Source organism: Candoia aspera, chromosome 2, assembly GCF_035149785.1.
Source record: "Candoia aspera isolate rCanAsp1 chromosome 2, rCanAsp1.hap2, whole genome shotgun sequence".
Taxonomy (NCBI): Eukaryota; Metazoa; Chordata; class Lepidosauria; order Squamata; family Boidae; genus Candoia; species Candoia aspera.
This window is the reverse complement of record NC_086154.1, coordinates 136007672-136021017: the sequence shown is the minus strand read 5'-3', so window position 1 is coordinate 136021017 and position 13346 is coordinate 136007672. Positions and strand designations below refer to the sequence as shown.

At 46.2% G+C, this 13346-nt stretch overlaps 1 protein-coding gene across 1 annotated transcript in view; it reads right to left on the bottom strand.

The window, feature by feature from the left end:
- AVIL (advillin) overlaps window positions 1-11999 on the bottom strand; it is a 42089-nt gene extending 30090 nt beyond the window's left edge. The window contains exons 1-2 of the mRNA XM_063293788.1: window positions 11769-11999; window positions 2405-2501 (exon numbers count right to left, since the gene is read on the bottom strand). Coding sequence (XP_063149858.1) covers window positions 2405-2470 — 66 coding nt within the window. The 5' untranslated portion in view covers window positions 2471-2501; window positions 11769-11999. The remainder of the gene's footprint in view (window positions 1-2404; window positions 2502-11768) is intronic.
- Between the last annotated feature and the right edge of the window lie 1347 nt (window positions 12000-13346).

The following is a 13346-nucleotide window of genomic DNA, read 5'->3' as shown; positions in this document are numbered from 1 at the left end:
ACTCTTCCTTATACACGTGTACAGGTTACACGGATGTCCCGCACGCGTGGTGACTGACAGGGGCACACAATTCACTTCGAAATTCTGGCGGGCCTTCCTAAAGCTGACGGGGACCCAACAAGCCCTATCCACGGCCTGGCACCCCCAGACGGACGGAGCCACAGAGGTCCTCAATGCCACCCTAGAACAATTCATACGCTCATACACCAACTACCACCAAGACGACTGGGTCGAACTGCTCCCGTTTGCAGAAGTCGCATATAATAACGCCGTCCACACGAGCACGGGGAAAACCCCGTTCGAAGTAGTCTCGGGGTGCGACTTCGTACCCATACCGGAGCTACCGCAACCCCCGGGACCCCAAGTGGACGCTAGTGACTGGGGACGGAAGATAGCGGAATCGTGGCCAATAATCACGGCAGCGCTGAAGGAAGCACAGGCGGCCTACAAAGAGCAGGCCGACAAGCACCGGTGCCAGCAACCGACGTTCCAGGCAGGGGATATGGTCTACCTATCCACCAAATTCCTGAAGTCACCTCAACCCTCGAAAAAACTGGGGCCTAAGTATATCGGGCCGCTTTGAGTAACACAGATAGTGAACTCGGTGGCAATACGCCTGGACCTGCCGCACAATCTACGGAGACTCCACCTGGTATTTCACACCAGCCTCCTGAAACCTGCAACCACCTCTCGATGGCACCCGAGCACGCCACTGCCCTCCCCAGTGATGATCGACGGCCAACAACATTTTGACGTAAGAGAAATACTCGACTCTCGCCGTCAACGGGGAACATTACACTACTTAGTAAGGTGGAAACACTTCCCCCACCCAGAATGGGTGGTGGCGCAACACGTCAAGGCGCCAGACCTGACCCGGGCATTCCACCGGACGTACCCCGACAAGCCAAAGGGGCGACAAGCCGAACCGGCACCTGAGCACCCTTTTCCCCGCAGGCCCCCCCCCACCCGCTGCGCCCCCAGGGGAAATGGCCCCCCAAGCCCGCGACTTGGGTAGACCTCCCCCCCCCGGACTCACCCTCCCCCCACCCCGGGCCCACGAGGGAGTGACAATTGGTCACCAGTGCATGCCTGGGGGCAACGCCCAGGATGCACACACAACAATGATGACGCAATTACAAAAAGATAAGGGCCCTACCTGGAGCTGAAAAGCACCCGACCAGCCACGCCTCTTTCCTCGACAAACTGAGCCAAACAAGCAGGGTGTGGCCGGGGCATGCGCACGCCCAGGGTGTGGTCGGGGCATGCGCACTGGGAACACACCCTAGATGGACACGAGGTAGAAGGTGGAACAAAGGGAGGGGCGAAAACACTCCAGCGGGAAATTTTAAAAAAAAAACAAAACCAATTTTGACAGCTCTCCTGGTGAACACCCGGAAGGCCGGGGGGGGCACTATTCGGACAGGGGGCAGTATGTCATGAGTGCCGTTGAGCTGAAGACATCAGCACAACGGCACACATGACAATAACGAGGAAGCAGAGGAAGGGACTCAAGATAAGCATAGCACGCACAACAACAGACACAGACCCTGGGCAGATGATTCAGCCATCAGGACACAAAAGAGAAAGAAGGAAAGACAAAGACAAGGCGGATCACGAGGCACACCCAAGCTGTTAGCAAAAGCGCAACGGAGATCGCCCAGCTGACAGCAATCACCGGCTGAAGGAGGAAACCGATGATGGGCGATCCCGGGGCAACAGCTGGGGCCCCGCAACCCTTCACCTACCGGCACGACAGTATACAGGACAAAGGGGGGATGACGTAACCCAGGGTGAGGGGGCGCTGACCGGCGCGGGGTATTTAAACCCCACACCGGCGCGCTCCCCTCACTCTCAGCTTTTTTCACAACTGACTCTACGTATGAATAAACCAGAACCTGCTCTCCTATGAATCAGCGTCTGTGTCTTACTCAGCAGTAGGCAGTGCTTGACAGTCATCTAATTTTGGCTAAAAACATACACATCCTGAATCTTTTACATTAGATTTTAAAAGAAGCTAGCTACATAACCCTTGTGTCTATCTTACAAATAATTTTCAAGATAGGTTTTTTTTGTGGAGGGACACAAATGGTACTTCCATAGGGTCTGCTATTTTCACCAACTTTACTCACCAAACAAAGGGGGGAAAGAGCAAATGCAACACTCAGGTTTAAACTGAGTCACATCCAATTTCCTCCAGATGAATGAATCAGTCCACAGTCCAATCTTATGATTGGTGAACACCCCTACAATCTAGCTAGGATGTTACCTAGATGTCAGGTTCTAAAGATGCCCAACATGGAACAAATGCAAAGTGAAGAAATGGTGATCATTCAACAGGTTGCTGTGAAGCTGGGAGAGGAAAGAAGCCTTCAAGTTAGCATTACAACAGCTGCATTTATCCCACCTCAACTCTCCAGATGATCAGTCCAGGCTTATTGGTAACAGCCTTGAAGGCACTGGTCAGAGCCATGCTGGCTTCCAGTCTTTAGGATATTCAAAACCTGCCACACAAGAACAAGAACATCTTCTTTAGCATTCCCATGAAACCAGAGAGAGAGGTCATCCATCGACTGAGAGCCTGGTATCATCAAAGCGCTGATGGTACCCAATTGTCTGTCTCCACTCCAGGCTGCCCATCCTGCACTATTTGGCTTGGAGAGGATGCTGCAAGTGGTCACCCCTAGAGAGATTGGTGGGTTGCAACCCATGGAGTGGTGTCTTAAGCAGCAATCCCTCATTTTTGAATAGCTCGCTCCTGGACGGGCAGCCAGCTCTCACCTTTTTATTTTTTAGAAAACAGCTGAAGGAGTTCCTCTTCCACGGGTCTTTTGGAGAATAAATTTTATGAAAGACAGCAGCAGATTTTTAAAAAATGATTTTTTTTTTATCGTATGGCATAGCAGTTTGGTGTTCATGCTGTTTTTTCTTGCTGGGAAATCCTTGTGAGGTCCAGCAGCCAGATGTGTCTGCAAGTCACATTGCCCAGGGTGCACCACGAGGAGGCTAGTCTACACTGCACCAATTTAATGTTTTTAATGATTTAATGTTTGTAATATTTTGGGTTTTGTGGATGTTTTTAGTGTACTGTTGTAAGCCACCCAGAGTCATTCAAAGGCAGCATATAAATAATAGTAAGAAACAAACAAATAAATAAATGGTCCAGCTTACTGCAGTGTTCAAAAGCAAATGAGGGCTAGCACATCCTTGACAAGCAATACCCAAAAGTTGTCACTTTGTATTGTTAAACACATGAATTCCAGTCTGTTCTGTCGACACAAGATAGTAGTTTGTGAAATGCATAATGGTTTTATAATAACAACTGTCATAATGATTATAATTTTTGACTGTAGTTGCTTTTTATAATAAATCTGCAAATTACTATTTTTTGAATATGTAATGATTTCATTACAGTGGCCATTATTTAATATGACAGCAAACCTCTAGGGGGTGTTCTTGCTGTGTGTGTTTTGGCCAGGAAAAGTTGCCTAGTTACACAGAGATCCAGAATTTTACTAGACAAGAAGTAGCATCACTTAAGCACAGACATGCGCTCTCTGATACATACATAAGCCAGGGTCCCGTCCAACATCCCATTCCTGTACAGCATGGCTGAGAAGCTGAATTCAAATGGTCAGGTTGAGTCAGACATGGGAAAGCCTGCATGATGCTGGTATGGAGTATGTGCACATCTCTCTGTGTGTGAAAGATAATATGTGCATGTGCATGTGTGTACATGCAGATGATGACACAGACTAGTTGGCCACACAGGTTTCAAGGTTCCTCATTGCCCTCTATGGCAGCGTTAGGGAATCTCTGGCTCTTCAGCTATTGTTGACCTTCGTTTCCATCATCCTTGACCATTGACTGGACAAGCTGTCCGAAGCTGATGGGATTTGGAGTCCAATAACAATAAGAAGGAAATGCATAGGTTGCTCACCCTTGCTGTATGACACAAGAAATACAGGGTGCATTACTGTAGCTCAGGCATAGTGTAGGGAAAGTGGTCCAAACAAGGGATCAGCATATCCGTTTCAATTTCATTTGTTTTCTCTTTTGCCCATCCTTAAATTCATTTTCCCAATTTCCAATTCAGTTTGCAAACAGGAAAACATGTATCCAAAATGTACACAGGAAAACATGTATCCAAAATGTACACATTTCTCCTTGTGTGGTCAACTTTCTGCAAAGAAATTTTACCTAATATAAATACAATTTGGGATGCACTTGTGGCATGCCTTACTTTAAGTTGGAATTGCCCAGTAAATTCTGAAAGATAGGAATTTCAGCATGTGAGTGCATTCTGGTATGCAGGGTGGTTCAGGAGGGCAAATTGAATACATTTGCATCAAAATCCAAATGAAATTAATTTCCTCCTCTACCCCTGTCTAAGTGGCTCTCAAGAGAGACACTGAAGTCCTCACACGGGACAAATAGAAAAATTTCCCCATCTTGGGGGCTTTCCTCTTACACTTTAGTCAGGTAATAGAAAGGACACTATTGAGAGAAGCTCAGTTCCTGGTGACTACAGGTAGTCCTCGCATAATGACCACAATTGTGACTGGCATTTCAGTTGCTAAGTGAAGCAGTCATTAAGTGAATCTGACCCAATTTTACAACCTTTTTTGTGGCAGCTGTTAAGCAAACCACGTGGTTGTTAAGCAAATCACGTGGTTCCCCATTGATTTTGCTTGCCAGAAGCTGGCCAGGAAGGTCAAAAATGGCAAAGGTGACCATGGGATGCTGTGACGGTCATAAATGCGAACCAGTTGCCAAGTGCCCAAGTGAGAGGTGGCTGCAGCAATGATCATAAGTGTGAGGACAGGTTGTAAGTCGGTTTTCCAGCACTGTTGTAAGTCTGAACCATCACTAAACAAATGGTTGTTAAGCGAAGATTGCCTGTATAAGGACATTTTCGGAGAGTGGGGCACAATACAGAGGTGATTTACCATTGCCTTATTCCAGTGTGCTTTTCAATGTCCCAGTCTAGTCTAATTTCCTGGTGTTCTCCCATCCCATTATCACACATGTTTTTGATAACATTGTATGGGAATGTAAGGGAAGCAAAATTATGTCCACTGCTACATCTGGCTGTGGATGGCTCAGATTTGGTCAACAGAATTATAAAAGACCATGAAAAGTATATGAACAGTACTGAAATGTTCGTGGAAAAAGTGTTCATCAAAGGTACTGAAATGTTCATTTTAAAAAATCACGAAAACATGAAAAAAGACAGGCTAACCGAGGAGACAGAAGAGGCTTCATTTTTGCCTTGAGCAGGAAAAAGGTAAATGGCAGCATCCTTTCAAGGACGTATGCAATTCAATCACTGCCTTGCTAACATAGGAGCCAACAGCTGCTGCAAAATGGCACTCTGGAGCTTTGGAACTTAAATTTATTAAGGCAATTGAGAGCCAGTTTGGCGTAGTGGTTAAAGGCTTTGCTCTAGAAGCCAGGAGATGGTGAGTTCTGGTCCCACCTTAGGCACAAAGCCAGCTGGGTGACCTTGGGCCAGTCCCTCTCTGTCAGCCCTGGGAAGCAGGCAAGGGCAAACCATTTTCAAAAACCTTGCCAAGGAAACTGCAGGGACTTGTCCAGGCAGTCACCAGAAGTCAATGCTGACTTGAAAGTTCCAAAATAAATAAATAAATAAAAAGTTAACTAGCACTTTTTTTCCTTTTCCTTTTCCTTTTTTGAAACCATGCCCCCCCCACCACCACAAAAAAACTTCCTCTACCTTCTTTATATTCCCTGTCTTTTGCTCAGCCCATCAGCACATCATCTAAACACATAGCTATATGTAGGCAGGCCGATGCTGGTGCATCTTGGAACCGGGATATTTATCCACCCTTCACAAAAAGCAAAAAAGCAGCCAGGCTATCCATAAGGGGCAAAAAAACCCCTCCCCCCATAATTAAGGCAATATTTTAATTAGGTCAACCAGTATGTTACAACATAGCATGTAAAGGTTTGAGTTCAAAGCTCTGGAAAAAGCCAGCATTTTACCTCGACCCAACTTGGCATTAGAAGAGAATTAGGAGAGGGCCTCATGCTGACTCCTTTTTTTCTGCCTTCCTGTCAGTGTTGACTCCTGGTGACTGCCTGGACTGCCTGGACTAGTCCCTGCAGTTTTCTTGGCAAGGCTTTTCAGAAGTGGCTTGCCCTTGCCTGCCTCCTAGGGCTGAGAAAGAGGGACTGGCCCAGGGTCACTCAGCTGGCTCCGTGCCTAAGGTAGGACTAGAACTCACCGTCTGCCCATTTCTAGCCAGGTGCCTTAACCACTACACCAAACTGGCTCTACCATTGCACTTGAGGTGACTATATACATTTGTTTTAGGAGCTATCCAGGTCCTGGTGTTTAGCTGTGTTGCAGAAAAGGATATACAGTAAAGGATCTATCAGAACGGTACATATAGCACACCTTCCTTCAAACTCTTGGAGCAGAGTTACAGATGTTATACTGTGTATATCTTCACTTACATATCTCTGGAGGTTCATTTTCAGGAGGAACCATCCCCCAGTTTGCTCCTGAAGGGAGTCGCTTTAGAAAGGCACTTCTGCTATAGCCTTTCCCTAAGTTTTGCATAGAAGGCTTTGATTGCCACATGGGGATGACATAATGTAACATATGTACCTCTCTCTGTCTCTGAGAGCTGGAGGGAAGGTGGACAGTACAGAGATTCAGGTGAAGTGGCTTTTCTGCCCTGATCCCTGACTCTACTGCCAGGAGTTGATCGGAGTTGAATTCCAAAGCCTCTTGCTTGCCCCTGCTCTGTAGAGGCATTCCTGCTATGTTTTATGGGGCACTTATAGGGTGCCTTTAAGCATGTCCACCCTGACTTTCCCCCAAGATAAAACAGACAGTATGAGTTTTGGGGACAGAGGGAGCAGTATTCCAGCAACTGCTGCTAACTCTTTCCAGCCCCCCCCCCACTTTTTTTTTCTTTTGCATCTTGCTTCTTGGGTCTCTGTAGACAGCCTGCAGAGCATTGGAAGACAGTGTGCATATATTTACAAATCTCTGTCCATCTTATAACTGATGGAGTTTTTAAAGGTTAATAAAAGAACTCCAAGCAGCTAACAGCAATCTTGCAGAGTAGACGCGTGAACCAAAAAAGAGAACTTGCACATTAAGCTTAATTATGTTCAGGAATAAATTCAGTCTTCACACTGTAGTTAGATGAAGAAAAATAGAGATAGCTTACTTTTATTCAGTAGATCTGGATTCAGGTAGGTTCATGGTAGAAAGCACTTAATCATCACTGGTTCTTTGTAGACACTTTTTAGACACTTTGTAGACACTTTGTAGACACTATTCCACTATGTGGAATAGAAAGTCTACATGCAAGTGAGATGGTAGGCGGCGGGCTGCATTCCTGCAGCACCTCCTGCTTGCATGTCTGCCAGAAGGGTAATGGAGATTGTTAATCCCCAAGGCCAAGAAGAAGGAGGAAGTGGAAATCAGGTGGCCCATGTGACATTCCACAAGCACAATAGAGATGTGTTTACTAGCACAACCCCCTTATGCTTATGAGACAATGCTGAGTTGATCCCTGATAATTCCAACAAATCACGTGCGCACCACTACTTTTCTCCTGAATGTGGCCAGTAGAGGCATACACAAAAGGCAAGTGAAGCATTCTGGGAAATCCAAGGGCACTCAGTTGGCTGGAGCAGAACAAACAAAGCCATAAAAGCATTTTTCCTACTTCCCCCATACTCCCCAACTCACTGAAGCCAGATGGTGGGGTTTAACAGGAGTCCAGCCAGGGGCAGACTCCTGTTCAGGCCTTGGAGACATTCCAGAGGGCTGAAACTGATTAGTCCAAGCCAGCTGGAGTTCCAGAGAAAGAGGCAGAGACTTGGACTTGGCTCTGAAAAGGATTGTCCAGCTTTTTCCCTTCTTGGCTAAGGAAAGGTGGCCTGGGTTCAAACTAGAGAGATCTGAAGAGGCCTTTCACACCCCAGAAACAGAGAGCATTTGCCTTTCCCTTCAATGCAAAGCTTAGGGAAATGCTATAGCAGAAGTTCCTTTCTAAAGCAACTCCCTTCAGGAGCAAACTGGGGGATGGTTCCTCCTGAAAATGAACCTCCAGAGAAATGGTGGCATCAGAATGGGACAGAGCCCATAAGGGTTCGGCAGGAAAGATACTCTTTAAGAAGGATGCTGCAGTCTCTTTCCTTGCTTCCTGTTTGTGGGTCAGTCCTGCAAAATTGATGTTGATTTTCCATTCCTACCTAACACTTCTTTAAACATACGCTTCAGAAGAGTCATCGCAGGGCATTTAGTCTAAAAGTCATAGCAGAGGAAGGCCTCATGCATTCTTCTCTCAATCCAATCTGAGAGATACACATACAATGTTTAGCAGGCACTTTGGCTCATTCTGGGCCCTGTCAAACTCTGCAGTTATCCAGATCCCATGAGTCTGAGGGATACACCCCATCCATGTCACCATAAACTGTGCCCATAAACCTTTGTTGGAGCTCAACTGGGGGCTCTAGGTGTTCTTCCAAGTCACTGCCAATCCAGCTAAGCTCCAGTCAGGTTATCTAATTCTGAACTGCTCAAGAGTCTTCTCCAGAATCACCAATAGTTTGAGTAACTTTGGAAGCAATGATGCTGCCCAGCACCAGTTACTGTATTCTGTCTACAAAGTATTTCATGTGTGTGCAGCCAAATTCTAGAATCTATAAACAACAGAAGAATCACATGGTAACTCCATCCAGTTCCTGCATCATATGTTCCTGCTCCCTGTTTGTACAGTAATACAAATGGGGGTTCTGTAGGATGTTCTGAGAGCAGTGCCCAGTGATAGCCAGCAAAGAAATCTGCCGTTCTGGTGATGTGTATTCCACGTAGGACCACCTATCCTCTCAAAATATCCATAGAATTTGCAAAGAGTTTTTTGGGGTTTTTTTTTAATGCCGAAGGACTTTGGGTGTTTACGTACTGTGTCCTTAATTGTTTTAGATGTTTTCTCCACTCAAAGGTAATCTGCTTTGTACTAATCTGTTACAATACATCTTAAAGCTACTTATGTGCTTAAGGAAGAAAGTGATCCTTCCTCTTGTCAGTGCACTGCTTGTGGAATTAACTCTCCCACAAAGATATAACTTGAACTAATGCTGATTTTTTTTCAGGGTGCCAGTTATTTAATTTTTTTTAAAAAGTGCTCTGGCATATGAAGCTTGTTATGTTTATTAGTTTTATTTTATCTACTCATTTACTTTATTACGATGATTTCCTGCTTTGCTTGTATGCCCCACTCTAGAGGTAGGGAACCTATGGTTTTCTCAATGTTGCTGAACTACAGCTTGCAACATCCTCAACTAGCATAACCAGTGGTGGGGGATGCTGGGAACTGTGGTTCAGCATGGAGGGCACAGGTTACCCACTCCTGTTCTGTCTTGTGTGACCAGCTCTAATCATGCTCTTCCAACATTATCCTACTACCCACAAGGAAGATTTCAAAATAAACAAAAATTTAAGTTCATTAAAGCACCCCCTGCAAGCAGCCAATCCTATCTAAAACAGCCATTTCATTGGGCCTGATGTGGGTAGCTCTCTGAAGCAGTTTACTGCTTGCACTACTGTTTCATTTGCATTGGTCTGAAGGGATCCTCAGCATGATGCTTTCTGAAGGATCGGTGATGTCGCCCATCCACTTCCACCTCACAAACCATCACCCTGGGGACCAACTCGGAATGATACAAATGGGACAGCCAGCTTGCTGGGTGGCTGGAGAATGTGTGGGAGCATTGGAGCTGCAGGGAAGGGGTGCCCAGAGAGAGAGCAGTAGATCCTTTGGGGCAGCCCTGGAAAGATACAGAGAATGCTAGAGATGGAAAGAGCATTCCTCAGTGGTGGAGTACCTGCTTTTTATATAGAACATTCCAGGTGCAATCCATGGCATTGCTAGGTGAGTTGGAGCACTTGGAAAACTCTTGCCTGAAGCTTTGGGGAACCAGTGTCAAACTGTATCAACAGTTATTGAACTGGGGAGATCAATATTCTAATAGAATACAAGGCAGCTTCTTCTTCTTCCATAACCTTCAATTAACCATCTTTCTTGTTTATTTGTTCAGTCGCTTCCGACTCTTCGTGACTTCATGGACCAGCCCATGCCAGAGCTTCCTGTTGGTTGTCACAACCCCCAGCTCCCCCAGGGAAGAGTCCGTCACCTCTAGAATATCATCTATCCATGGGTTGGTTAAAATTGAAAAAAGAAGAGGGTGATGGAAAACCTATCATATAGCGCAGTATTCTTCAATATAGCTGTGACATAGTCCTCTGGAGAACTGCTATTCAGATGCTGATATGGTGAAAGTTAAGGATCCCCATGGGAGAATTAGTAGCCTTGGGAGAAGAAGATACGGTAATCAAGCTGGTATAAAGCCCTATGAAGCCACCAGTGCACATTTAGACCTGCTACAGCTTTTAAAATCCTGGAAGTAGCTTTGTCAGCTCTAAAGTAACAGAAAGCAGAATCATTTTTGGTCAGGCATATTTGAAAAGCTTTCTGCTATTAAAAAAACATGCCTGAGAATGGGCTTGGCATTCATCGTAATCAAATTGATTAATCTGGCTTCTTCATATCCTCCATTTGCTTTGCAAAGCAGAAGTCTGATCTCATTGTTCTGCTGAAATTCTGCACTGAGCAGAAGGTAGTAAAGGCAGGCTTAGTTGTAGCCTCTTTACCAAGTATTGGGCTTGCTCCTCAACTAACTTTTCCCTGCTCCATACTCTTTTCCTTGTTTTCTATCACCTAGCCTTTCTTCCAGTATTTTGCAATCTGAAAAATGTAAAACTTGTAGTACGAATGCATTTGATTGGGCTGCGTAGACCCAGCCCCACTTAGTACATTTATACTTTATTCCAGCGCCTGCCCTCTGGAACACCAAAGCCTCCAAGGTAAGATTGGCCCCAATCCTGCTGGCCTTTCATAAAGCACTGAAGACCTGGATGCTCTCCAGGGCCTGGGGCTGGGGGGTTAGACGGCCCATTAGAATGTTTGTGTCAATTGTTTCATTTGTTTTCCTCTGTGTCCATAGCAGGTTTTTATCCTTTGCTAATATTGTTTTTTTTTCCAGTCTTAAGGTGTTGTTAGCTGCCCAGTCACATTTGTGAGCTGGGTAGCCATATAAATTCATTAAATAAATAAGTACAGAGCTGTCCAAGGAATATTCAGAGCCACTATTTGAACTTAAATTCTGTAGGCAAAAATGTCATTTACTGGGTGCCAAAGCTTGACTCATATCAGATACATGTTCACATAACCAAATGGAACAGAAGGTAGCTGAGCCCAAATTCTGTCCCTGACCCTAGTTTCAACCTTGTAATGAAAGACATCCCAGCAAGCAGGGGGCATTTAAGTGTGTACGAAGTGGATCCTGTTTACTGTTGAGGCAATGGCCACAACCAGCCCACACCTATCTGGCAGACTTGATTTGCTTAAAGCAATATATTCCAGTTTGGTTCATGCAGCTCAGTGGGTTGCCTTGAATAAGCCCCCTCTGGCAGTTTTAAGGCTGCAACTCTCAGTGGGGCTCACATGCATGTAAGATTGCACCGCTGGTTAAGTGCTTGCATTTTCAGAGACCTTCCCACTTCTTTCTTAGTCTGATTTTTCTCCTGGGGCTATTCAGAGAAAAAGTTCCATCAACGTAGCTTGATGCCCTTCCCTTATGGAGGGTCCTCCATCTCCTCCCATTCTTTCCCATCTTCTTCCTATGCACTGCTTCAGCCACCCCATAAATCAAGATGCACTTACCAAGATTTGCTGGAGATACTTGCACTTCTATCTAGAGTTGAGGCTTTCAGGCAGAAGGAATGGTCTCCTCCCATTCACAGCAGCATCTGTCCAGAGGATCCAGACCAGCTCATGGAGATTTGATTATATTTGCATCCTGCCTGCCTATGAGCTGCCTGGTCCAAACAGAGCTGGCCTTGCCCAATGGCTTGGATTCATATAGGGAAAACATCTAGGTTTTTTTAATTGTTGTTGTTGAAAACCTTGAACTAGGAGGAGCTACAGGGGCTCCCAAGGCCAGCCCCTCTCTCTGCATCTGCCATCCCAGTTTTCCATTGATTTTTCTGAAGTGCAGGGTTGCATCAATAATGCAACAAAATGGGAGCAGAAAGGGATATGGCATTAAACCACATTAAAGTGGTTTGCTCGGAAATGAGACGCAAAAGACAGTAGACAGAGGCAGAATGGCTCTCCTTGTAAGGAAGAAGAGCCAGCAGCCAGAAATCAGACTGGTATTTTTGAATGCTCCAACTTTCCAGGATCCATGGAACTGCTGGACTGAGAATGGTTGGGATTTGGGGGCACTGAATTATGGTGGTTTTCTTCCTTCCTTTGCAGTCAGTTCCAGTCAGTGTTGGCGAGGTGGGGAGAGGTTGCTCCCTAGCCCCTGCTTTGCAGGGTGCCACAGGGCCCCACGCTCTCTCCCGTTTAACATCTACATGAACCCGGTTGAAGTCATCTGCCAATTTGGGGTCTGATATCATCAGTATGATGATGATAACCAACTGTATCTTTTGATTCCAGGCCAGCCAAGTGAGGCTGTTGAAGTTCAGTGTCAGTGCCTGGAGGCTGCGTGGGCCTGGATGGGGAGAAACTGACTGTAGCTCAGTCCTACCAAGATTGAGGGGAATACGGCTGTTGGGACTGCCCAGACACAGGGATTTTCCATCTTCTCCTGTATGGGGTTACACTTCCCCCGTCAAGAGTGGTGCACAACTTGGGGGTTCTCCCATACTCACAGCCCGATTGAAGAGCAGGTAGCCGCTGTGGCCAAGTGGGCCTTTGCACAGCTCCATGTGGGGCACCAGTTGCCCCCTTCCTGGATTGGTCAGCCCTCCAGTCACTCACAGCTCAATTATTGCAATGTGCTCTACATGGGGCTGCCTTTGAGGACCACTCCAAAACTTCCAACTGGTCCACAATACAGTGGCACAAGCAGTGATAGTATTGCCTCAGCACACTCTTGTGACATCTCTGTTCCGTGAGCTGCACTGGTTGCCATTGTGCTTCCAGGTGTGGTTCAAGGTGCTGGTTATTACCGACAAACTGCTACGTGGCATACAGCCTGGCTATTTCAGGGACCACCTGTCCTCCTTGGTTTCTGCCTGTAGAGTATGACCCAGCAGAGTGGCCCATTCCAGGTCTGTTAACCCAAATCATATTTCGGGACCCAGCAAGTGTGCCTTCTCTGCAGCAGCACGTGCCCTTTGGAATAGGGTCCCACTGGAGATCCATACTGCTTCCATTCCAATGATTTTCTGGAAGGCCTTGAAAGCCTGGCTATTGACCCAGGCCCTGGGGTAGGGTGGTTAGGATTTC